Genomic DNA, 26,885 nt, shown 5'->3' with positions numbered 1-26,885 from the left:
ATTGAGCTATTTTGAGTGATTTCAAAGCCTTTTACTCAGAAGAACCATGTAAAAAATAATTTCCTTGACAGTATAAACATTAGCTACCCATAATAACAATGATGAAGATGATATAGTAATACTGCTGAAACATGACAGGCAAGGAAGAAAACATCTTCTCCAAAATCACCACCACCACCACAGCAATTCAGACCACCTACCGTCCCTCACAGCTATCACAACACTGCTGAAAACCAGATTTTTTTCAAGAATATTTGTAAGAGAAAAGACTAGGTACTGGGCATATATCAGCCAGCAATCTGCTCCAAGCCTAATGGATATTTATTATTAATTTTATGTACCTACTAAAACTTTGCTTCTATTTATAGCACATTGCTACAAGAATGGTTCTTGCTCATTTAAAAATAATCTTTCCTCTTTAACAATGCAGTAGTGCCCAAAGCGCTCCACCTGGATGAGACAAGTAATCTGGCTGTTACATTGACTGCTACTATGAAGTGGATAAGGGACTGAACACTTGGCACTTAGGAATGAATGTGCAAAAAAGTGAACTTTATATTAAATTACATATACTTTGGGTTAGTATTATTGAAAAAGTAAAGCTTAGACAGCAGTAACTTGGCAGAATAAAAAAGGAAACACTTCCAGCAACCAACACCTGATCTTGTCGACCTGTTTACAAGGTTAACTTACAGATGGTGTGTAGCTCAAAGGTTTGGTGACAAAACGCTGAGCCTCTTGCTTTGAAATTGTAGCAGTATATATATATATATTTTGGGTTTGTGTGGCAGAGTTTTGGTAGCAGGGTAGGGGCTGCAAGGACGGCTCCTGTGAGAAGCTGCCAGAAGCTTCCCCGGCTCCGAGTCAGACCCGCCGCTGGCCCAGGCCGAGCCCCTCAGCGACGGCGGTGGCGCCCCTGGGAGAACAGATTTCGGAGGGGAACCCCCAGCGAGTCGGGGGATTGGGATGGGAGAGGAACCCCTCTGCGGGTACCGAGGTCAGTGAGGAGGAGGGGATGCCCCCGCAGGCCGTGGTGAAGCGGCAGGCTGTCCCCCCCCAGCCCACGGAGGGGAGCAGACGCCCACCTGCAGCCCAGAGCGAGAGGAGCCCACGCCGGAGCAGGGGGTGGATGCCCCCCAAGATGGCCGCCGCTCCCTGGGGAAGCCCGCGCTGGAGCAGCCCGTGACTGAAGGACTGCAGCCCGCGGGAAGGACCCACGCTGGAGAAGTTCATGGAGAACTGTCTCCCGTGGGAGGGACCCCACGCTGGAGCAGGGGAAGAGCGAGGAGTCCTGCCCCTGAGGAGGAAGGAGCGGCAGAGACAAGGTGTGAGGAACCGACCTCAGCCCCCATTCCCGTCCCCCTGCGCTGCTGGAGAGGAGGAGGTGGAGAAAATCGGGAGTGGAGTTGAGCCAGGAAGGAAGGGGGTTGGCAGGAGGTGTTTTAAGATTTGGGTTTATTTCTCACTGTCTTTGGTAGTAAACTAAACTGATTTTGTTTCTCCCCAAGTTAAGCCTGTCTTTTGCCCATGACCATAAGTGGTGAGTGATCCCTCCCCAGTCCTTGTCTTGACCCACGAGCATTTCTTTATATTTTCTGCTCCTCATCCCACTGGGGCCAGTGGGGAGGAGTGAGCAAGCAGCTTCATGGTGCTTTCTTACTCATCGGGCTTAAACCACGACAACGTAATACAGCTGAAGACATGCCCTGGACTGCCTAGCCCTACACCTTTCAAAAGGCATGACATGCCACATGTTTTCTCTTTTCATCATTTCTCACATACACATGGTCACACACATGTGTATTTATATGCAGATTGATAGACAACGAGAGAGATGGCACTTCAATCCTCTACTGGCATTTTATTCCACTCAGTGACCTACCAGCACCTTTGCTTGTTACAAGGCAGTTCTTCCCTTCCGTTCAGCCATGTACTTTCAGCACAGGTGACAATGTTTTTACTTCTACAGATCTTGAAATAGAAAGTCTGTAACTCCACAAACAAGGTAAAGCAGAGACAGCACAAGTGCAAGCTTCCCGAACTGGACAAGCTAATACATGGTTTAACTTTTTATTTCTAGATAGGCGTGATAACGCTGAAGGGCAAAAATATCCATTATAACTCTTTCCTAGCCGCTACCCATCACTGCCCCTAGTGATGGGGCCACTACGGCATTCACACCTTGTTGATGGTGCAAAAGACCAACAGTTCTACTGCTAGAAGAAGAAACTGCTCTGGAGGAAGTGTGAAGTCCACTGCTAAAAGACGACATGGAAAACTCACACTGATGTGACAGACATCAGCCACCGGCAGACAGCACCTTACAAAAACACAACAGGAAAAGCAGGTACAAGTAATCCTATATAGACTGGCAAATGCTGTAGCAAGGGCTTCTCAGATTTCTATAGCAGATGCAAATACCCTAACAGCTTCAGATGATTGATAATTCAGGCTTGCTCTGATATTCAAGCCAGACCAGTGCTATTATGCAAAAGTAGTCTTATTTAAGACCATCTACTTTTTTTTAGACTAAGAAATTATTTGTCTTATGATAAAATAATTATCTTGATACAAGGAAACAGGGAAGGTTGGTGAAAATTAGTTTTAAGCACTCAAGGATATGACTTTTAACACTTTTTTGGCAGGACTAGTTTTTCACAATCTTAAACCAAATCATTCCATTAAACAGACACACACTAGAGAGCACAAGACAGGCAGCAGGGTCACGCATGCAGGAAGGGTGGAACAAATAGGAAGTGGCAGCCTGCTGTTAGATCCATTCAGGCCATCTTTTTTAATCACTCCTTAAAAAGCTTCATCAGTAGCTTCAAATTAGAAGACAAGCACATTAATGAACTACTAGTCCTAAACTGAACATCCAGGAAGCAGTTTAAATTAACGACTCTGTTAGGCTTCAGAATTGATACCATGCTGATGTGAATGGAGAAAGTTCACATTCCTGTCTGTTACTGGCTAGCTGTAGTTTTCAGAGGACAATACTGACTCAATTTACTCTGTTCATGGTTTAGCAGCTTTACTGACAACAAGGGACACCAACTCAAATTCATGCATTTCTGCAAGGCTTGTTACTTCAAAGGCAGAGGAAAGGCAGTACCCAAGCCAGCACAGTTGCCATCGTTTCTCTTGTTCTCTTACATAGAGTTGCCTCTGGAAGTGAAATCTTTTGCATCAGTAGAGTTTTCAGATGGACTTACCGCAAGTAAGGTGCTTGGGATGTATTGTTGCTGTTCAATTCATACAGTGAATCTGCCCGCAGTCCATCAGCAACAAAGAGTACGAGACGTTTTGCTGGAGGTGGCAGTGGAGTCTGCTGAGGAGTCATACCATGAACCAGGGGAGAGCTGAAGTAGATGTCAAAAATGGAGACCAAGAACACAAAATGCACAAGGAGACCAGCGAGTATGAAGACTGGTATACCCATGGCAACAGCAGGCTGGCAAGGCAAAGTCCAACACTGAGAAGGAGTGAGAAAAATAGTTAGGCAGATGAGACTTATCAGAATCAATATTTATTTCATTTGTTATAGAATGGGAGTACCATAACCACAGTCACTATCCAGGATCCATAATCAATTTCTGCTTCCAACAAGCTTTTTCCCCAGAAGTTTTGGTCAAAAGTCACTGCATGGCTAATTCAGACTTTCAGATAGTAATTATGTCTCAGCAACTCATCTCTGGTGTTTAGTGGGGTATCAGATGGCTTCAAAAGACCATTGAATCAAGCCAGTTTGTCTGATATTCAGCAGTTTTTTGTTACCTACATCAGTGACAGAAGACTCAGACAATGCAATGTCTCCATGAAGATACTACCCTCTGCCGGCTGATTGCATGACAGTGTTGAGGTATGTTGAGGCAAATACAAGCAAAAGACAGCTAGGGAAAGCCATCCTATAGCAAACATCCATCCAAAATTGCTTTTTCTAAGTTTACTATCAATTCTGGGCTCATTATATTCTGCCTAGAAACAGAAAACTTCTTTTAAAGTAATGAAGATGCTTTGCTGAGGGCAGAACACTATTCCTCTTCTAAAACAGGTGACAAAAGCACAACAGCTGAAAGATTGTTTCATTGATAATTATATTCCCTTTTAAAATGTTTTTTCTGCCCTCTCATCCTCTTAAGTCAGGTTAGGGATACAAATATGTTTAATAGCATGTATGCTGGAAATTACAAGTCTACCACATGTACTGAGGGGTTCGTGCCTACTGAAGGCAAAGCAAATATTTATATTGACTCAGGTAAGTGTGGGATCTGAGCCTGAATGAGGCTTAGTTCTGACAAAGTACTATTAGGTCTGTCCAGGCTGGTAACTTAGTTATTTAAATAGTAGCTAACTATCAACCTCAACAAAACAACACCCCCACTCACCAGTTTAGAAACAGAAGTTCCTAATAGCCTGGAAGGTTCAGATATTCAATTACCTATGTAAATACACACCTCTCTCTAAAAGAAACTCTTTGTTTCAGAATCTAGTCAGTGCTTCTAAATGACAATATATATGTTTATCTTGCTATTTACAGAATTCCAGTAGCTGGACAGACACAGGCAGCCACCGCACAGTAAGACTATAATTCTTACCAAAAAAAGAAAAAAGACTTCACTACCACATAACCTTAACACTGATCAAAATTCTGAAAGATATTTTTAAATAAAAATTCTAAAGGGCCAAGAAAAACAGAGAAAAAACCCACATACTAAAAATATATATTAACTTTCAAAATTTTTATTATTTACTAATGCAAGGAAAATTCAGATCTGTATGCAATTTAACCATAACTTCCAATTCCACCCATTTTCCCTACTCAAACACAGATGCAACAATTCCAGTCCTAATCAGAAACATTAATATAGTAATTTCTCATTTTTGAGATTTGGAGAGAAAACCACATAACAAGATCAAGATAACTAAATACAACATTTCAAAGAGACACATAGTAGTCACACTTAAGTGATCAAACAAAAACTTTTCATTAATCAGGAACTTATGTGCTTCTGTGTCTACAAGTGAGATTCCAAGAGAGACTTGGAATATTTGTAAATACCAGTTTGTTTATTTTTTTATTTTTAAGTACTCAGGGTTTCTGCATGAATTTAAATACATGAAACCACAGAAATACCATTAAGTTGAACACCAGACCTCATTTTATTCAATCAGTTTTATTTTCCATAGGGCTTTTTCTTTTGATATAGTTGTGTTTGATAAGAGAATCCAAACTATTCATGCCTTAAACTGATGAGACTGAACACCCTAATAAACAAAGCAGTTACTTCAATCAGATACTTGCTGTTGTACACTCCCAGTGCTACACTTCTATAGCTTAACATATTCTAAATTCTTCTAATGAAAGTATTAGTAACCTAATTGTTTTCAGCACTAGCTATTTCTCTTTGCTTTAACTCTCCCCAGGCCTGAGCCCTTGCTTGCAGCAGAGTGCAATCAACACAATTCAGATTGAACGCTGTCTTAGACTATAGTGATCTACAGAATTAATTAAAAAAAACCCCACCAAACATACTTTCTTTTGCAACCACAGTTTGACTACATTACACTATTCATCTGGGCACAACACATCCAACTGCTCATCACCATCAGAAGGTTTCAAGACAGGCAGCTCCCAGAGCACCTCCTTCTGCCTCTAGCTTAGCTTACGTTGCTCCTTTAATGCATGACTTGGTGTGTCATCACTGTGACATACCACTGCGAAGAGCATCCTATCCTCAGGCTTACAAATACTTTCCCACAGGTATAAAGTGTTTGGAAAGCTCCTAACTGCATCTCAGCTGAATGCCAGAATGGCACTTGGTGCTCTTTCCTAAGGGCAGTCTTGCTTTCAAACTACTAAGCTATTCGGCAAGGTGTTGCAAAAGAGCACTCATCTGTGGTTAGAGAAGGCTCCAACCCAACAAACAAAGTTTAAATACAGTCAACAGCAATTCTACAGAACCAGTGACCTTCTACACCTTTTCATCTTGACCAAGTTACAACTCAACTTGGTCATTGCAAGCCCAAAGTGCCTAAAGTTCATTTAAGACAGCTGATATGCGAAATACATCCTCTTCAAACATCCAAAGTATCATGGAAGAACAAAATGTTTCCAGTAACTAGTTTTCAATGGAAAAGGAAGTTCTTTATCACTGCCTGGGTTTCTCTGGGACTTCCAAACCAAAGCACCCATTCTACCCCTGTAGGACAAACACCCAGGCTTTTTTGGGCCCAACTTTCCACAGGTCCATTCCCATCTCGGTGTCAGCTCCTCTCAACACATGCTGTGCCACTTGGAGCACACCCCCATTTCTTCTCAGCCCATGATACTGATACCTATTTGACTGTCAAGAAGGGTGAAAGACAAGCAAGCAGGCACATGGATAACATTTCTTGTAGAGATCCTCTTCTCTAACAGCGGAATGGGGCAGGCAGGAAAGATCTGACAAAGGATAGCAATGAGACTGTATCAGAAAAGAAAGTAAAAGAATGACCATGCACATTAGTCCTCTCAAAGGGAGACAGTGCTCAGAGGAAGGGCAAGGTTTGGGTCCTTGAATGCAGAGTTTTCACCCATGATACAGAAACATTAGTTTGCCTAAAAGGTACGGCAAGATGAATGAAAACAGGCAAGTTAATTTCCAGAAAGCTTCTCCCAGAGACTGAAGACAGCCAGAGGGATCCCCCAGGCACACTGCCTGTGACAGACGCTGCAACCACTATGTGTACAGACCAGGTTCTGAGCCACCCTACAGCAGACAAAACGGTAGCCAAGATAATACATTCAGTCATTCATATTCACTGAACTACAAAATTACTTATCAGAGACCTGACAAATACATCTGGAAACAAACAGGTTCAGATATTAATGAAGTAAAGTATTCCCTGTCAAAGAAATGCCTTCACTAGCCCCTCTGAATTTAAAGGTACTACAGTCTAAGACAGACATGGGTGGAAGACAGTTGAACAACAGGCTGAAATGGCCCCTTCCCATATAAAAACCAGTTTGAGAAAGAGCTTGTCTAAGTGATCCATTGCTGCGCAGAAACAGGTGTTGGCTGAATTGCTACCAACTGGTACAGCACAGAGTTCTTTTAACTAAAAAAAGCCAGCACAACAGGAAGTCAAAGAAATCAAAAAGAGCATCAGAGGTACCATTCAGAAGTCTTCTTCAGTTTGCACCTACACTGGTAAGAAAAATGAGGGTGCTTTATCTCTCCTAGGAAGAGAGATAAAGCAGTCACCCCAGCTACAATCTAAGTTAAGGCCAACAGAGCTGACAAGGCCAGACTACCAGCATTTCACTATCAACATTTAATTGTAAACTTCCGGATTTCAGGTGTTAAAATATATGTCCTGCAAATTGGAGGACAACCCTCTTCCCTAATTAGGAATGCCAAAGTCACTTGAATTCACATTTGCAGGTATTGGAGCTCCTTAAATCTAGGATGGGCTACCACCTTTCATTCTGCCATGCAACAAGATAATTTTGTCCATCCATTTCTAGCTACTTGATATGAAGAGTCATTAGTTCAATGGATGCCAAGGCAACAGAGAAAAAACATCTCTTCTTGGAGCAGCCATCCATCCCCCAGAACCGTAGTATTAAAAGTTGCTTTACCATGGATCACTGAACCTTGAACGGTAAATCATCAAGGAAGACAGTGAAGGTAAAAGACAGAGGGACCTCTGGGATTTGTGAATGGACCTCCATAGAAAAGGAGGATTAATGCTAAGCAACGTTTGTGCTGTGTAATTGCAGCTACAAGCATTCGTGGCACGAACAGAAGAAAAAGATTAATATCTCTAACTTCAAGTATAAATTGGATACTTGTGGTCATCTCTCCTCCATTGCACTCTTGCATGAGGGGCCATCACTATGGAGAGGGAAAGTTAATATTTATCTTGAAAATATCCTTTTCCTTACAAGATCTGGACACAATCTTCATGAGTCAGAAAAAGAAGATTTAGTGAAAACCTCAGTGTAGATCTCCTGGCACATCTGGCTTTTTTCTGCCTATGATATGCTCTAGCATTACACCTTTTTCCCCCCACCCATTTCCAAGAGCAGTGGAATCATCAGTTGATCTGTGTTCTCAAAGATGCAATGCAAGGTCTCAGACTGCAAGTCCAAAGAGGGATGTCACTTTGCAGTCAGCCTCCACACCACCAGTGCAGGATCAGCTGGAACCAGTTGACAGCACCTCTAAATTTGAAAATGCACTGATCTTCACTCATCTGAGTCTTCTGCCACACAGAGATGTCTTCCACTCCTCTTTTCTTCCCCCTTTGTGCTTTTGCATCACCATTTGACAGGGTGGTTCAAAAGCCAGTCTGAACCTGCAGATCCAATGTGGGAACCAGAGGCTGAACAGGATCTCATAGATGTTCTGACGGGCCTGTTGGCATCAGCAGAAGCTGCAAATGGAAGCATCAGTATCAAACTCCTTGGTGCCCAGCAGCCTTCTGGCATGCTTTTCTGGCTGAGAAAAGGAGAGAGTAGCTAACCCAGTAAAATTTGGGTGCTCAGCCATCCCTCAAACGTATAGTGTCTACTCTCATACCTTCTGGGCACAGAGAAAGCACAGCTAGCACTGTATTTGTATCTGCCCTAGCAGGAAACATGCTTTTCTATATACTATTTCTCTGTATCTCACATGAGATACAGAAATGAAATCCAGCTTGTAGGGGATACCACACAACGGAAAATAGAGTCCTTTAGTTTTCTCCTCCCCCCTCTGTTACAGTGGTCATCATGAGCACATTTCTCTGTAGAGCCTGGTGCTTCATAGTTCAAGGCAGAAGCCTTGCTAGGCATGCTAAAAGGAAGAAATCACAAGGATAAAAGGAAAAAATGTGGATTAAACTCTAGCTTATAAGAACAAGCAAAAGCCACAGACCATCAAGAGAAGAAAAACAGAAATGTATTAAACACGCACAGCCCTTTTCATTTTGGAAGACAAGGAGCCAGACCTATTTATTACTAGTGCAAAAATGTCTCTGCCCTCAGGTGCCTAGCCATCCAAAAAGTGGATTAACAAACTGTCACTTGGAAATATATCTTACATCTTTCTGTCAAGAAAACTTAAGCCAAGGATATCTCAGCATTTTTGTGTCCTCTGATACTTTCCCAGGCAATCCCTTAGCAAGTGACTTAGTGCACTACCTCCCACAGTCCTTACCTTCACAAAGCAACACGCCAGCTTTGCCCAAATCCTGACTGTATTATTCTAGTTAATTCTGTTAAGCCATTGCCTATCACACCAAGAGAAGAGAAAGAAGCTTCTAGCCTTGTAGATAACAGAGGAGCATGTTGCAACCTATTTGCCACATGCCATTTCCTACTGTCCATCCAAATGTATCACTTGTTATAATACAGTTCAGACAGCCAATTCACCTCCCTACAGACTCAGCCCAACTAGTAAGCTATGTATCAGACTCATATTTATTCTTTTCTTTCTATATTTTTTTCCTTCTGTCATTGCCTCCTAAACTAAATACAGAGCTAATACTGATACTGTCCAACCTCCAGTATGTCAGAACTTAAGCTATCCCAGTAAGGTATTTTTTGTTCAAACAATTTGGAGCCAACACCACAAAGCTGGCATGGATTCTTAAATAAAGACCATTTTTGGATCCTTAACAGAAAGGTACTAAAGATCCACCAAGCCACTCGCTGCCTGTTAAATATGAGTTGTCCACATGAACAGAGCAAGTAGAAAATTAGCACTGCCCTGGCTATGGCAGGGGCTTCAGCAGACTTCAGAGCTTCTCACTTTATTGGATGTTGTACACGAGCAGAGAAAAGAGCAAGCAGATGCAGGGGAGCAATCATTCCGACAGACAGCAAGGCAGAACCATCAGACACCTTTCTTAAAGTCTAGGAGATGAAAGAAAGAAAAGCAGCAAGGACCTCCTGACTGCAATTAATTATTTTTCCAGAATAAAGTGATTCACACGTATTAGAGAAGGGGTTTTTGGTTGGTTTGGTTTTGGTCTTTTTGGGGGATTGTTTGGGGTTTTTTTTCCCCAGAATCCTCATACAGGAAGTTCAGCTAATGGCAGATGGGATGAAGAGACCCTCTCTTTATTTGTACTAGCACCTATCAAAACAATACCAAAAAATCCTGCTATTAGCTGTGAGTTCCTCCATGTCAGTGCAAGGACTAAAACACCCAGACTGTGACAGTGGCAGAGGAGCAAGTCAACTGCAATGAGCCACTGAAGCCCAACCATCAGAAACAAGAAACAGGCAGTTTATTTCACATGAGCTTTTCCCTCTTTTCAAGTTGATCTGTAACTTGCTGACAAGACTTCCCCCCCTTCTTTTTTTTTGACTCATGCCACAGAAGCTACATCCACAGCCCCAAGCTGGATCAGGTTCCTCAGTGCTTAACAGGAGAGCTGACATAATTAAGTGCAGCCCTCATTTTCCCAAAGTAACCTACATCTAAACTGCATTCCTCTGAAGTTATAATCTCTCAGCACTATTTATGAGGCACAGAAAACTGTACTTGTACCACAATACAATATAGTTCTTAGTGAGAAATGTAACATTTCCCTTTTATATTTTTCATTCTTCACATAAGCAATAAAACATACAGAAAATACTACACGGAATATGCCCCATTGGCAGGAATATTTTTTTAAGGATAATAAAGTGTCAAGACAGGGAGCTCAAGATAAATTAGTTATTTCTTTTAGAGGGACCATGCTTCACTAATACTGTCAAGTCTGTTGGTTAAGATGAAGAAAATCCATTGGAAATGCATTTTCAATAAGCATCAATGGCCTTGCTAAGTATCTTTTACAGAAAAAAGAAATAAGACAGGAATGTCTGCAATGTTTCTGGCTGACGAATACATTTTTCAACTAAACAGCATTGTGCATTTTGTAATTTAAACTGTCAAAGTAGTGACTGTACAATTTGTCCGTACATAAAAAATAATCCTTTTGCTTAGGGCAGGGGAGCAAAGTGGAAGTCGTGTGGTCTAACTGACAGTATTTTGCATGGTATGGCAGTTAAACATCATCTAAGATTGTACTAGCAGTCCCTACCCTATTCTTTCACTAATTTAGATTTTTAAAGAGATACACTAGTCAAGAAATGCAATCAAGTCATTCCTGCTGTCACAGCACATACACCTATTGACTGCATAAAATAATTTATACAAGAGACTTGCCAGCCAGTCTCAGAGTAACTCTCTCTCATATCTTTACATCCTACTTAAGAAATCCCAAATCCTCATCTTGACTTCATCATATAATCATACTATGAATAGAAGTGGGATAGTGATACAGTCCCTTTTCCTCCTTTCCAAAATTTCATTCTCTTTCTCTATGGAGGCATAACATGCTCTGCCAGACAATGAAACTGCAACTACAGTATTTCCACTTGCTCTTGCACTGAAGTGGCTTTTGTAATTCAAACCATCTGTTTAAAATTATTTAATGTTCAACATCTTCACTGAGCATTTTAGGGATTATAACAACAAATGACATCTGGTTTAAATTTTAAATGTGGTTCAGTAAAGCACATCCAAAGCTGAGGCAAAGAGCTCAAAGAATATTTAATTTTCTTTTTAACATGACTTAATAATCAAAATTACTCCGCCTGCCTAGAAAAGTCTCTTTTGCCAAAACTTTTCAAGCATAAATTTAACTATGGCCTGCAAGGTGCCAATAAAACATCAAGTGTCCTAATACCTGAACGTATTGCAAATCAGTTACCCCAATGTCAGCCCACACAATTTTCTCTGAATTATCCTGTAAACACGGGAAATCATATCCCTAATCTCCCAGGCACAAAAACATACTTGAGAACAACACTGACAACAGGACAGCACTGACAAAGAGAACAAGCGTACTTCTTTTAGAAATGATGACCGCTTTGAGGCATGAAAGAGAAAACAAGGGCATCACCCTTTGGTAACACTTGTTAGCCAAGTGGAGGAAAAAAAAAAAAGAAAAGTAGAAATTCAGCATTACATCTGCTCAGTATGCAGGCAGCTAGAAATTCAGAACTCAGAAAAAGCAAAACCCAGCAACAATAAACCCTGAGTGGTTTTGCTCCAAATCAGCTATTTCACTGGGCAGCAGCATTTGCGGGGGCCTATGCCTGTTTTCAGGAGGTATTTGCAAATCCTCTTGGGTATTTCTTAATTTCTGAGTCATTCAACAATACTCTATCAGCAAGTCTTCTTCAAGCACTACTGTTCTACAGCTTAACATGATATTTTCATCTCAATATGGATTATTTAGTTCTTTTTGTGCTGCCAAGTGTGTTGCATTACTCAGATTTCTCTATTCTTGCAAAAATTAAGGAATTTTTTTTATCATTTTTTTTCTTGCCCTTTTTGGAGATCTTGTAGATAGATTTTTTTCATGTTACCAGTTTCATGGGATACTTCTGGGGAAAGAATGTCAACCTGAGAGTGTCTAACAGAACCCAGCACACTGACTTCCACAGCTGCTATGGTCAAGAGGCAAGTGGCACTTCAGAGAATGCAAACACATGGAAGGCAGCTTGCCACAGCAATCTTGCTGTCTCATCGGAGCCCTCTCTGACAAACGAAAGCTGAAAGCCCCCTGAGATGTTTTCAAAGAAATTGCACTAAAACTATGCAATAAAGCATGTGCACCAATACAAGCAGCACAGTTCTTCCCTTTAGCTATAAAAGGGACAAGGGTCAAACTCTTCAAAGTCATACAACAAACAATAACATGAAGCACTCAGGGAAAGGGATGGAAAAAGAAATTTCAGCTGCATCGAGCTTTACAAAACCAGCTTGCAAATGTATTCTGTATACACACAGAGGAGAAAACAGCCTTTGACAAACAAACAGTGCTTAAAGTATGTTCCATAGAAGCTAGTATGAATAGGGTTTAAACAAGCTGACAGAAGTTGTTTGTCTTAAGTCACATTTTCTTATCAATATCAACCATTACAAATAAACAGGAATTATGTCAAATAGTAACAAGCCAATCTGTTGAATCTTGCACATAAGCCTCTGAATGCCAATTGGCCAATAGCTTCAGTTTGAAGGTGAAAAAGGACTACAAGACAACCTTCTAACCAAACAGTAATAATTTTCAATACAATTTCAAAATTTCAAAATAAATTTCAATACAATAACTTTCAATAAAAGGAATACATAAGTCAAATAATAGGGTCCCACCCTTCCAAAAGCATTTTTCTAAAAAAAGGACTTCCAAGCTTTTGAGTTCAAAAGTACTACTTAATTATGCAAGCCAGTTGAATATAATGTATAACTGAATACTATTCAGCTGGCTAGCATAATTGATATTTTATATATCTTTACATACCAAACTTCAGTTCACAGCAAAGCTGACAGAGATAGAGGTAAAAGTCTCCCACCGAGAACAAAAACTCTCTTAAAGCCTGAGGTGAACACACACAAGGAAAGCAATCCAAATCGGAGATGCACCACGCGACACAATTCACCGATGAGCGCGGCTGAGAAGAGAACCCGTGAGCCCAGAGGGGAGCGATGGCCGGTGCCCTCCCGGGACAGGGACACCCGCCGCCCCCCCACCCCCGGCGGCAGGCGGGCGCTCTCCAGGGTCCTGCACCGCTCCCGGCCCCACGCAGCCCATCGTCTTGTACTCGGCACCAGCAGAGACCGAGTCCCGGGGAAATCCCACCCTGAAAACATGCCGCCAGGAAGTATTGCTTCGTCATAAAGAAAGAAGCACAAGGGAAAAAAATTCTCGAATTCCTTCACTCACCAAATGAAACAAACTACTGAAAAAAAAAAATTGCAATAGCCAAGTTGTAAAGTGCAGAAGAACACCAAAAGGATGGATTATATTACCTTCAAGAGAGCATCAAAGTTCTCAGCTAGCAATGTAAGTATATACAGTATTTGTCCAAGGATACTTTGAGGTGTAGTAAGAAATCTTTATGCAAAGGAGTCAGCTTCTCTTTAACTCTTCCACTAGCAGCCATAGCTGCAAGGTGTTCACATATAAAGCACTTTCCTAAGTGTGCATAAGACACAAAACCCATGCAGATTATCAGTTACTGCAGCCTGAAATACTTACATTCACTTTAAAATAAAGTTCTTTTTGCTCCAACAGCAATCTCTATTAACAGAATAGTTAACATTCGTTAACATTTATATCAACTTGTAAACACCCTCTGCTGAAAGCCTGTGAGCCTACGTTTGTTTTTAAGACAAAGTCAAGTCACTTTTCATTTCTGTAAGACACCTTTATTTTTCAGCTGCTGACTGACTCTAGTAATTAACAGAGCCACGAAATGATTCCTGGAAACAATCAGTATTCTGCCTCTTTGCAATATGGGGCCCTGGTGATTTAAAATGAAAGCTCCCTACCGCTCAATTTTTTTTGGCAAAAAAATGGCAATAGCTTCACTGTAGAAAAAAAGCTCAGAGAGCAAAACAAAAGCTGTTGGAGACCCAGAAACCTGGAAAACACAGATAGGCAATATCTCTCCAGTTCTTCTATTACATCTTCCCCCCAAAGATGGAGAATCATTTGTAGTTTCCTGATCTCTCTGCTGGCAAAAGAGGGGAGCGATACAACACAGATAGGTAGAAGACTCCAAAGAGATGAAAATTACTATTATGAGACAGACATTAAATACAGTTTCATGTCAAGAACACGAAGGCAAAGTCTACCTATCTCAGTATCTGCTCTCAAGAAGGACACAACCAGCTAGTTTTGAGATGACAGAAAAAGTCTATTATTCATTTCTGTGTAGCAGTTATTCACCTGTACCCTACCATCTGCAGAAACTTGCTTGTAATTAAAAGCATGTCTGAGGTCTTCACAGTCACAAATACTGCAAGGAAAACAAAGCCAGTACAGCTGCAGAGAGTTGTCCTGTCCTTCTCTGCTCCTGCCCACTTATTCCCATGCCAAACCTCTTCCTTGGGCTGGCACACCCATCTGTACAACTGTATAGTCAAGCAGACTGGAGAATGAATTCAACTGAAAATAACCTCAAGAAAAAAAAGGGAAGGAAGAGTAAAGATAACTTTGCTGTAGTTTAGTTCCCCAGTCTAATTCCCAAAACAAACCTCTGTGTTGGCACCATCTGCCAACTGCATCTCCTCCCAGCAACAGTGCTAACTCAGCACGTTCAAAGCATGAACTCAGACTCCTACTTTGTTCTCCAAAGCCTGCATCTCACACTAGTTGTATTCCTTTTATTAACACCATAGTTTATTGCATGACCTCCTCCATAGGCCATCTCAAATCTCTCTTACCCTGCTTCCCCTTATATTTGAACATGACTGAAGAACAGCAGGCAGTATAAGGAAAATACAAGGGGTTTTTTTGCAAAACTGTGCAAATACTAAATTGAAGAGGAGTAAGGTGAAGCAGGCAACCCTCAAAGGCACAGAACAGCAGCATGGAATCAGCACAGCAACATCTCTGCAAGCTGGCCCATGCTTCTGCAGCGATAGGAATAAATAAGATCTTTTCAACATCAAGCCTTAATTGTCTTGACCTTCACAAAGCTTCAATACGAGACACTTAAATTCAGGCCAAAACAGCTTTTCATTTGAATTTAGTACCTTTAGACCTCAGAACTCAAGAATGACTTTATAATGATCATTTTCATACTTCACTTCGGGTTACTGTTTCCCTTCTGTCCTTCACAATGGTGCAGCATGCTAAGGCATACCATCTTAGAGCGGTCTGTTACCCTCTAGAGCAGCTTTCTGTGCAGCCTACACTTCCAGACAACACACTCCATCATCCAGACTAGGGAGAACAAAGCCCAAGCAATTCAATACTTTAGTGTTTGTGGTGTCATAAAAGGTCATATCTTTTATTCCCAAATTATGTCTCCTCACTCAACTGTAACAGCATTTTTTCCTATCTATTCATTCTCACAAAAACATAATACACACATCATGAAGCTTGAACAAGTTTTCTAAATCACTCTTTAGGCTCTGAGTGTGTTTGCTCACTGTATTTTTGATGGTAGGCATCCAAATATCCACTGTTCACCGTAATGCTTCAAAACAACACTTTTAGAGTAGAATAACACAGCCAAACTTTGATTCAAAGGGATTTGGGGCCTTTGTTTTGTTTAATTCAGGCCCTCATCTGACTTCATGGGACATTATCACATTTTTGCTGAGGCTGAAAATATTTCCAAGAGCCCCTTCACACTGCTGTACTGCTTTTACTTCAAATCCCAATTTAAGAAAGTCTTTCTAAAGTCAGTTTCTCTGCGTAAAGCTATGTCTGTACTTAACACACATAACTGTTCACTACTGATACAATCTATTCTCGTTAAAAAATGTGCCCTTAAAACCGATACAGTTTCAGAGAAATGGCAGAGGTCTGTAAGCACAAACTACCAACATTATGAATCTCAACATGTGCGTTATTCAGCTCCTGCAGAATATCAAAATATTTTTGAGGTTAGAGTTTACAAAGCACTAACATTCAATTTTTAAGGTCTGAAGATAAACATAAAAATTGTAACTTCCATAAAGTTTCTTTTGAAAGGAAGTAAAAGTTAGTCTTAAATAAACATACATGGACAAAGATTCTTTCAGGTAGCTCAGTTTTAGAAGAAGAGTTAAGCAAGAGTTGGCAGAACTCACAGATCTGCATTATATTAAAGTAGAAATCAGATTTGCTTCAGATTTGCCTCCATTACTTTGTTCGCTGTCTTGATTGGGAATCCAATCAGACGAAAAAAGCTACCCTACTTCACTGTAGGACTCACTAGGACATGTTAATTCATACATTCCAAGTATTCGGCACATTTTTTTTTTTAAATGAAATCAACCCTGTCTGTAGAAGCTGAAACAGAAAACCCCTTATAGCTTGACTTAAACTGTGCATTCACTCACTGTGAGAGCAGTTCACACTGTACTAGAGTAGCACGGAAAGTAACCATACTTTACACACACACGACCCCACCAAACAGCATAGACGGAACCTGAAACTGGTCATATGTTTAAGTTCATTAAACTTTGAAGCATTAGCTCAAGATTTAACACTTCTACCAAAATCAACAGAGTAAAAGCAAAGACTGATTTTTTTTTTCCCCTACTTATTTTCCATCTCAAGAACTGCAAGTTTAAAAGTTCATGAAAAAACAGGCATAGATGGAAGAAATTATTCATACAACACTACCTCCAAAAAACTCTGAAGATTTTTTTTTTTTTTTTCTACAAGCCTCTTGTATTTTGGATACTTAGCTTGTCAGGTCATTTTTAGAAATCAAGCTGAGATGTATTTAGGTATGTTGTTCTTCAGATATAGAACTCGAGTCCTTCAAAAGTTAGAAGGAAACATTAATTCCAGTAAGAAACAACACAGCTTGCTGAACAATCTGCCTTTCTCAGAATGACTAGCAAATAAATGAAGACAAAAATAATTTGTAGCTATCTGTCTCAAGTAAACCTATATAATGCTTTGTTTCCAGAACTTACACATCTTTTTCCGCCTCACACATCCTCCAAAGCGCTACACTTTCCTTACCAGGTTTTCTTCTCAGGTCTCTCAAAACAATATCCCTTTGGTATACCACATAAGAAACTGTTTTGAAGCATATTGTTACAAACAAACTTTTCTACCTACATTCTTCAGCTCTGGAATACACATTTCAGCTGTATTAACTTTAGCCCAGCTAACCATAAATTATTTTGGAGCAACTGAGTGACATCTGGAAATATTTAAGTTAGTTTCATAAACCCAAACAAATAGAGGAATACTTTTACATTATTTTAGGTGAGGAAGAGGGAAAAAAGTTAGTCCTTCCTGCAACCGCACACAGAAGTCGGCAGAAATCAGTCTCTTAAAAGAAATATAGAATTTAGTGTTTGAACTACAGCTGAACAACTTCAAGGCACATGTAAACATTGCCGATCGCCACTAGAGGCTGCTACAGGACATCAGTAAGTTTTTCCCTCCATTTTAAGGGAAGTGGCACAATAGCATATCAACTGTTATCACGTTTATACTTAACATGCTTTAACTCTCCAGAAAGAAAAGGAAAAGCACAAGATTTCTCTAAGGGTTACTAATTCCACTGGAGCACCAACAGTGAAATATTCTTATTTTATTGTGGTCTGAGTCGAATTTTAAAGCATTTTCGATATACCACCATTTTACTTTATGCTACAACCAGGTCACACTCCACTACTTACTCTCGTTTTGTATATCGACAACATAAAACAGTAAGTTAGTGCAAAAAATTCAACGTTTATTACAGTAAAGAATGTGAAATTGATTACACTATTCACAAATTTTTATGCAAATTAAAAACACAAGGAAAGCACCGATCTTTTATAGCATGCTATCATGATATGAATGGAACAGTTTGCGGTCACAGTACTGGACATTGCTTCTAGATCTTGGTATCACTGCAAAACGTTGCCACTATTTTATTACCAAGATTACAGCCGCGGTTTTGCTCTCAGTTAAGCAAGTAACTCCTAATGAATCAGCTGTACGCAAACAGAGCTCCTATTAGTGGGAATGGGAGATTATTGTCAAAGGAACAGAACACAAACCAACGCTGACCCTGTTGTGCATCATTTCTAGTGAGCTGAACTTCCTTCGGTAGCAAACGCCACCTGTTGCTAATCTCCAGGTTCAACTCGAATTTCTTGCCAGGTAAGAGACAAGGTAACAGCTTCGCATCATCTTTTTAAAACTGACTGCGCCGTCCTTCCAGACACACAACTTACTACCACCCCTGCCTGCACCCTCCCCAGTTCAAGGCCTAGCAGGCACACCTGATGCCGGAGAATGGCTCAGGCCGCCCAAGCACCCGCCCGGACCGGGGGCCCCACACTGGCCCACCCAACACAACCGGGGCACCGGGTCGGTCGAGGGGTGCCTTGGGGCCCGGGCCCCAGCCCGGCCCCTGAAACCGAGCCCCGCACCGCGCCCAGCAACGCCCTTAGACCCCAGACCGGCCAGAGCTCGCCGGAGACCGGGCAGGGCAGCCCTATGCCCACTCCCTCAAACAGGGACCGGGACCCGGGCAACCGACCCGGCTGCAGCCTTCCCCTTCCCCTTCCCTTTTTCCCCCCCGGGAAGCACTCAGTGCGCACGCGCCACGACTCACTCCTCTCTCCGCCCGCCAGCCCCAGCAACTTCCGCTTCCGCCTGGCCGCTTCCGCCTGGTCGCTCCCGCTGCCCGGCCCCGCCCCCCTGTCCAGTCGTGGCCCGTAAAGCCCCGCCCCCGGGCAAAGGGGCCCCTCCCGCTCGTTCAGGCCCCGCCCGGAGCTGCCTCCCGTTTCCCGCGCGGAGGGGGCGGGCGCGCGGCCTCGGCGGGGGAAGGGTCCGGGCGTTGGGGCGCCGTTGGCCGGCGGAGCTCTCGCGAGAGCCGCGATCCGGAAGCGGTAGCGGGGCCGGTGGGAGGCGGCTGAGGAGGCAGTGGCGGCGGCGGCGGGAGGCAGCCGCTGTTGCCGCCGGCGGCGGCGCCCGCAGCAGCGAAGGGGGGGCTGGCAGCGGCCCCGGCCCCGCCAGGAGGGGCTTGCGGCGGCGGCGGTTCCGCGCAGGCTTTGCCGAGGTAGCGCCTTGGCGGCCGTCGCGCCGTGTCGGGCTGTAAGATGGCGGCGGCGGGCGGGGGCAGCAGCGTGAACCCCTTCCTCAGCGACTCCGAGGAGGACGAGCCCGAGGAGTCCAGGCCCGGCGGCGGCGGCAGCAGCAGCAGTAACGAGCCGGGCGGGCCGTACCCGCAGCAGGAGGCGGCGGCGGCCGCGGGGAGCCCCGAGGAGCTGCCGGGTTTGCGTGCGGCGGCGCCGGGCGATGCCGGCGGCGGTGCGGGGGCGGGCGGCGGGGCCGGCGCGGGCCCCGGCGCGGGGGAACCGCCGCGGGTGTCGATGGACGCGATAGCGGCGCAGCTTCTGCGGGACCAGTTCTTGCTGACGGCGCTGGAGCTGCACACGGAGCTGCTGGAGAGCGGCCGGGAGCTGCCCCGGCTCCGCGATTTCTTCTCCAACCCGGGCAACTTCGAGCGGCAGAGCGGCACGCCGCCCGCCGGCGGGGCCCTGGGCGGCCTGGGCGGCAGCGTGCTCGGGGGAGCAGGCGGCAGGGAGCCCGGCTCCGGCCAGCTCAGTAAGTGGCTCTTGGGGGGGCAGGAGGGGGCTCCGGGGAGCGGGGGCAGCCGCCGCTGGGCGCCGGGCGGGGGTGCCTCACGGTGCGGCGGCCCGTGGCGGTGGGGAAGAAGGGCGGGCGGGGGGTTGGGGGGGAAGGAAGGTGGGTTTTGCATCGCTGCTTGTTTTCTGGTACCTGCGTGCGGGACGGGGGGAGGCTGTAGAAGCGGGGGGGCCGGGGGCTGAGAAGATGGGGCGCCAGGATCGATGTTACCCCCGTCCCGCTCGCGTACCTTGTCGAGCCTCGGTCTTCCTGTGAAGGTCACGCGTGTGCCAAACGTGGAAGAAATGTGACGGATGGGAATGTCAGCCTTAGTTTTTAGCTGTCTCGGGGTTTCTTGTGCCTTCTTCAGCGCCTGCTGTCAAGAGATAAGTCGTATGCTGCTAGCAGAGAGAGTTGGGAGTTAAGCCACGGCTGCTACACTTAAAAGTCTAAAAACTGTCAAAACCGGGGCGTTAGGAGCCATGGTGTTATTTCTGCTGATGCATTGGAATGGCTAAGTCATCCAAGGATAAGTCTGAGTTTCACAGGTCAGGCACAACTAATACAATGTTTCCTGCAATTAAGGCTGTCCTGTTTACCAAGCGCCTGCAGTCTTTGACTGACCATTTTGGGATTTGGAGCTGGGTTGGTACAGCTTTTGGGAGGAAAAGTGGTGCAGATATTTGGATGGAAAATCATCACGTACCTGGCCTCAAAAGCTTTTCAGTTTTAATGGTAGAGCAGATGGCTTAGAATAAAATTACTTGTGTGTCTTATCAATGTTACTGTCAAGAAATGTGGAGCTCTAAAAAAGAGGTAGCTTGTGGAAGTGGCTTTGAGAGAGAGAAGCTGCCCAGCCACCTGATTTTTGAGGACTTAATGAACTCATGGGAAGGTACTGAAATGAAAGGAGTTGTGGTTAGCAGACAGCTGAAAGACTTATTTATGTGTATGTGTATTCTGAGACACCTAAAGGCATTTTGTAAATAGTCCCATATTTTTGTTTGGTTTAAAAAAAAGTTTCTAATGTTGCAAAGAATTCAGTTAGACTTAAAATTTGGAAATAACTGATAGTATATAGGTGTCTGGGATAATAGGAGACATCTAAACTTTCAACTTGTTATTGCTTTTCAATATCTTTTTTTTATGCATGCTGTGTTGTTTGTGTTCCGGTTGTCTTGTTTATGAATACTTAGAATTTCGTACTTGGCTTTGTCCAGCTGAGAGCTTCAGTGTGGGCTTCTTCATTATAAGATTGGTGAATGTTGGAAAAACTCATGCTTCAAGGCTTCGAACCGATATAAATTTCTGTTTCATTAAAAGCAGCTTCCTTGGGGATTCCAGTCAATTCATCTGATTGATTAAACATTCTCTTTTCTTTGTTAACATATGTTGTTTCCAGCTATTGATAATGTACATACTCCAGTAGAACTAGAAAAACAGCAGCCTGTGTTAAGTGTGGTGTTATGCACACAAAAAATGACCTCTTGCAGTCCTAGGCCAATGTACACTTATGTGAGAACATCTTAATGATTATTATGCTGACCTGCTGAATGATAGATGGCAATGGGACATCACAATTAAAAAAAGGAGGGAGGAGGCAAGGGAGAGAGAGGAGGGGGGACTAGAACTTATTTTGGAGCACTTTAATAATACTGAGGTGTGCTAAAAATAAGCATCACGCTAGACCTTAGGTTAAAGGTTAAGTGTGTTTTGAAATCTGATATCTACACCAGGTTAGAGTGCTTTTCAAAGGATTTTTTGGTCTCAACAGTGATTCAAAAACCAGTTAATATGAGTGACATTGAAAGGTGACAGATCCACAACAATTAAAAAAAAAGTATTTTTGTATAGCTCAAGTAGATTTTTGAACTTCTTGTCATCAGACTTTCTTGCAGTCTGGGGTCTAGCATTGAGCTAGCAATTGTGACAGTGCTGTTCAGCTGAATTCTGATTAATGTCAACAAGAGCTGATAGTCTCATGCCTCTGAATTCATGCCAGTTTCCAAATTTTAAAAATTAGATTGCAGAAGGCTCTGATGGGCTGAAAAATATATGGTCTTTGCAAGAGTTCTTTTCACTTTCCTCTTAAGCATCTGGTATTATTGGATTTAGGTAGAGGTCTAAGCCATAGGTCAGATCCAGCAGTAAGTTTCGATAGTTTATTAAGTTAGTAAAAAAGTTCAGTTTTGTTGAGAGGTCCCTTCTGTTGTGCCCGCATTCGTGGATCCACACATGGAGACTTGCAGACAATGTATGTGAGAGTAGTGCAGGTACCTTCTCTCTCTTTAACGTGCCAAAAGGTATTTGAAAATAAACCAATAGTTTTCTTCATGGAAACTATTGATGTAGGAAGTAGCAGAGTTTGGCATGATTGGCATTTCAAGGTCACTTAAATTTTATGCTTCAGTGAAAAAAAATTCTTAATGTGGTCAGATTAAAAAAAATAATTCTTTATTTCTGTTGATACCTAAAGTCAGAATTTCTTCTCAGCACTGGCATTGCACCTGCTCCTCCCTGCCCCCAAGTTAGATGAATTTCTATGGTTTTATACCGAGGTTTTTGATAATTTGAGTGGATGCAGAAAAAGCCTGACTGGCAGTTCTTATTGAATGTGAAGTATGTTTGGAATGCTGCCTGAGGATTTCCACCAAGCAATGGAAGGCTTTCATACTGTGCGTTCCTATACAGAATGGGAGAACTTCAGTGCAAGTGTTCATTGGCACTTCTCAGAATCCTTTTAGGCAAGCTAAACCATGAGTGCATGGTGGAATTCATTTTGGTTTTTTTCGGATCTTTCTCTTTATAGACTGCTATGAAGAGATTTTAATGAAGTATCATAGGATTTAAACAACTAGCATCATGTGGTCAGCTAGTGACTTAGAAGCTGTTTTGTCTTTGAACCATGCTTCAGAGCACTTGGTTACAAAAGCAAATGATAGTCAGATGACTAGGATTTCTTAGGTTTTTTGCAAAAATACCCTTACGTTTTCCAGTAGCAGTAATGTCACAGCTGCAAACAGAGATTAAGGTATATTGTAATGAAAAATATGGAAATGTATATTGTGTCTAGCAACTTTGCTCTTCTAGTTTGAAGCAAATTCACTTTGTGAAGGAGTCAGCACTGTTCCTTTAGATGCACAGCACTTGTGTACAGTTATCCTTCCTGTCCTGTATCTCTGCTAGATCTTCCCAAACTTCTATGACAGCTTCTTCCCTTGGTTTCAGTAGCAGTAGCTCCACATCTGCTAGACCATTTTGATACCACTTTTCTAATGCTACTCATGTGAGTGGTATGATTTGGAAGTCCCTCCATACAGTATTCCAGTTCTTTTACAAGGCTTTGGTTAGCACCTACATATTAAATTTAAATTTGTGTTCCCTTCCCTATCATCCTTGCATAAGAAAGTACAGTACAAATTGAGATACTTGAAACTTAGAAATAAAACTGTGGCTCAGATGTCTCATCCCTGTTCCCAAACCTCAAATGTTTTCCCATATATACATATGACCATAATTTGGCTTGAGCATAGTGGGTGAAGAAACTTTTTTGTTTTTTTAATGTGATTGATATGATGCCCTTCGATTGCTGTGCTTGGCAAATGCTCTTTCCTGAAAGGAATGTAGCTTACACTGTTAGAACTAGCTTTAGTCTTAAAATCTGCCATTTATTTTTCCTTTATGGCTACAAAAGCTCAACATTCTCAAAAATTTGATATAGCTTTAATGAAAATCATAAAGAAGGGGTTTGAGCATATATGTTATATTTATGTTTTTCAGGAGATGATTTGTTTCTAGTTATTTCCAAAGTGAAGCTGTTTATAACTTTCTGGGGACTTGATTCCAATTATATTAAGCTAATCTGTGAGTACAAAAGTACAAAGTATTGCTGCTGCTTCATAGTAAGGTCCTGGCTTTGTTTACGATTTGCGATTCTTTTTATTGTTTGTTTGTTTCAGATATTGTGCAGTATCTCTCTGTTTTGCTTATAGCCTTTGAAATTCAGATGCATCCTACTGGAAAAAGCCATGTGGGAAGAGTGTATTGATTATGCTTCTGTGAGAAAGGGGTGTCTCGGTAACAGCTCTCAATCCCAAGTTACAGACATTGTGACTGTGCAGGCCCTTGTCACGATCAGTGTTTCACCAGATTTTTGTTTTGTATGAATACATAGCAGAACAGGGCTACCTCAAAACAGTTTATTATATCTCGGCTTAAAAGGCAGTCTAAATTAGATAGGAAGCTGGGAAGAAGACAAATAACTTCAGTTGTTCTCATGACTAGTTCTTTGTTAGGTGTTTTGGTTTTGTCAGCTCAAGTAGTTTGTTTGTTACCTTATGAAAGTAAGCAAAATATGTAGTCTTGTTGGCTACCTCTCCAGATGCTGTGAGGTGGAATGATGACTTGTGGGTGAGGCAGTGGTTTTACTACCTGATTTGGGAAAGGTGCTCCTCTTAGTAAGGACAGGATGGAAGGGTGCAGATAAATAGGTAATCAAAGCTGCTGGCATCAGCAGATGGAAGAGACTGAATGTTGTCCCTTTAAAAGAAGTACAGAAAACAGTTGAAGGAGTAAGAAGTTTGTATGTAATGCAGAAGTAAAGGGAAGCCGAGTTCCCTGCAGACCTGCCAGAAGATAGTAATGCCTGGATGAAACCTGAGAGCTTTCATAGTGCTCTGATGTTGGTTTTACTGATAGAGAAGCCAGGTGAACTTTCTCCCATTGCAACTGCTTTAAACCCCCCTTCTTTTTACTGACACTGGTATTTCTGAAAAGTTTTCAGTGAGATGCACTTCATAGCTTAAGACCTTCATAGTTTAAGACTTTGGCAACTGTTGGGAGTTGTCAGAGGGGTGAAACCAGGTCTGCTGGAAGCTGTTTCTGATGGATGAGTGGATAATTTAAGTTTTGGCTGACATCTGTGTTGGGGTGATTTGGGATGCAATGGTAGATAGTTAAGACAGGTTAGTCCACATAAGGGTATAACTACCCAAAGAAATAACAAGATAAGGTAGCATGAGATAAGCATGACATTGATGGGCAAAGAAGGACAGACTAGCCACTAGTACTAGGCAGGCAAATACCAAGTTATCACTGTAGCGAGTGTATCCCATATGTTCCTGTTATAGTTTACATTGTAGTAACTTACTTGTGTGTTCTTGTTCTCTTAGGATGTTTACAGATATGCTAAGGGGAATTTAGCTGCTTTAGTCCTGACTTTGTTCTGTTCCTGTGCCAGAATTACTGTTACTTTTCTATGTTGGGGAAGACAGAAGTGAACCTCTGTATAAAGGCACTGTACCTTGTTTAGTTATGTGCAAGTTTAACCATGCCTTGGTTGAAAGCTCCAGCAAAGTGAGCAGACTTTGTGCTGAAGCAGCACATGTTTTCTTCTGGCAGTTTTGCTGTTAGGGCAAGGAGAGATTTTTGGAAGTGGGGGGAGAGAAGGAAAGAAACAGCAGTAAGATTAGCTAGAGCTTTGCATTTCAGAACCAGCCACTGGAAGCTTCTTTAAGATCCCCTGTACATAATTTCAATTCTGTATATTGAGTTTCCTGTAGCTTTTCTTCCTCTGAGAGTTATCTTTTTCTTGACTGAAGATGTGACTTCGTAAATTCTGTTCAGATGAGGGAGTGCTTGCTGGAAATTTTATACGAGATTCATTACCTGATACAAAAAGATTTGTCTAATATTTGCAAGCAAGTCATGATCAAGTAGGTATTGATATCAGTTATGTTGGAAGCTGATCTGCGTGAAGTCCATCATCTCTGTTAATTTAAAATTTGTAAATACTGGACTTCTATGTTCTATAAACTCAGAATTACCAAAAATATGGGAAAATAATATTTTTCAGGAAATTCTTATACTTTCAAACTAAACTAAGATTTGTTACAAATTCTGAGTTAGGTAATTTATATATATGGAACTATTTAAAGTATAGCATCAGAAGTCTCCTTCCTATCAGTATATAAAGATAAGTCATAAAACCTTATGCTCTTGTGTGTTTGAAGTTATAACTCTTTATCTGCAATGTATTACTCCTATTTCATTTTCTAGTGTATTGTGAAGATGCAGGTTTGAGAAACCGAGTTGAATTCTCCTCTAGCATAGGCTAAACCAGAGTGATTCAGTAAAGGTTGTAGGCCTTGTATTTTTATTTATGATGCACATGTGTGAGATGTGGCACAAAGTATATTGAGTTTGTTGGACAAAAAGGTAAAAAAATTGTGTGAAGATTTTTTTTTTTTAAAGACAGACCAAGCTGAAAAAGCCTTTGAGAAATACTGAAGTCTTTCCCCCAGTGCACCATAGGGGAGAGGCAATTTACTTCCTCCCTTCCTGCAATATAAGGCCGCATGATGGTGATGCAACTGATTACTTTGCTGTTGAATTGAAGGAAATACTGTTATGTAAAAACTCACAGAATAAGAATTTCTTATTTATATAACAAGTACTTTTTCATCTCGGTTTGATGGTGGAGGGGAGAGAGAGCTATCAGCTGTTTTGTCATTTGAGTAAGAGAACTCATGACAAAAATAATCACAGAATCACAGCATGGTTGAGGTGGGAAGGGACCTCTGGAGGCTGTCTGGTCCGGTCCCTCTGCTAAAGCAGCGCAACTTATGGCCAGTTGCTCAGGACCATGTCCGGATGGCTTTTGAATATCTCCATGGACAGAGACTCCACAACCTCTTTGTGCAACCTGTGCCAGTGCTCGGTCACCCTCACAGTAGAAAAAGTGTTTCCTGATGTTCAGAGGGAACCTCCTGCGTTTC

General features: G+C 42.2%; 2 protein-coding genes across 5 annotated transcripts in view; one reads left to right on the top strand and one right to left on the bottom strand.

Moving 5' to 3' along the window:
* Nucleotides 1-19,137, bottom strand: part of PIGN (phosphatidylinositol glycan anchor biosynthesis class N) — a 107,491-nt gene extending 88,354 nt beyond the window's left edge. Inside the window, exons 1-2 of the mRNA XM_075052265.1 lie at nucleotides 19,094-19,137; nucleotides 3,216-3,475 (exon numbers count right to left, since the gene is read on the bottom strand). Of these exons, the coding sequence (XP_074908366.1) occupies nucleotides 3,216-3,442 (227 nt within the window). The 5' untranslated portion in view covers nucleotides 3,443-3,475; nucleotides 19,094-19,137. The remainder of the gene's footprint in view (nucleotides 1-3,215; nucleotides 3,476-19,093) is intronic.
* Nucleotides 19,138-19,378: 241 nt separating this feature from the next.
* Nucleotides 19,379-26,885, top strand: part of RELCH (RAB11 binding and LisH domain, coiled-coil and HEAT repeat containing) — an 86,140-nt gene continuing 78,633 nt past the window's right edge. For all 4 annotated transcript variants that reach the window (XR_012653790.1, XR_012653791.1, XM_075052490.1 and 1 more), the window contains exon 1: nucleotides 19,379-20,088. Coding sequence is in view for 2 of the 4 variants with exons in the window: in XM_075052490.1 (XP_074908591.1) it covers nucleotides 19,581-20,088 (508 nt within the window). In the remaining 2 variants the exon portion in view is untranslated. The remainder of the gene's footprint in view (nucleotides 20,089-26,885) is intronic.

The sequence above is a fragment of the Buteo buteo genome, chromosome 20 (assembly GCF_964188355.1).
Source record: "Buteo buteo chromosome 20, bButBut1.hap1.1, whole genome shotgun sequence".
Lineage (NCBI taxonomy): Eukaryota > Metazoa > Chordata > Aves > Accipitriformes > Accipitridae > Buteo > Buteo buteo.
The sequence above is the reverse complement of the archived record's forward strand: the minus strand, read 5'-3'. Positions and strand labels throughout refer to the sequence as shown.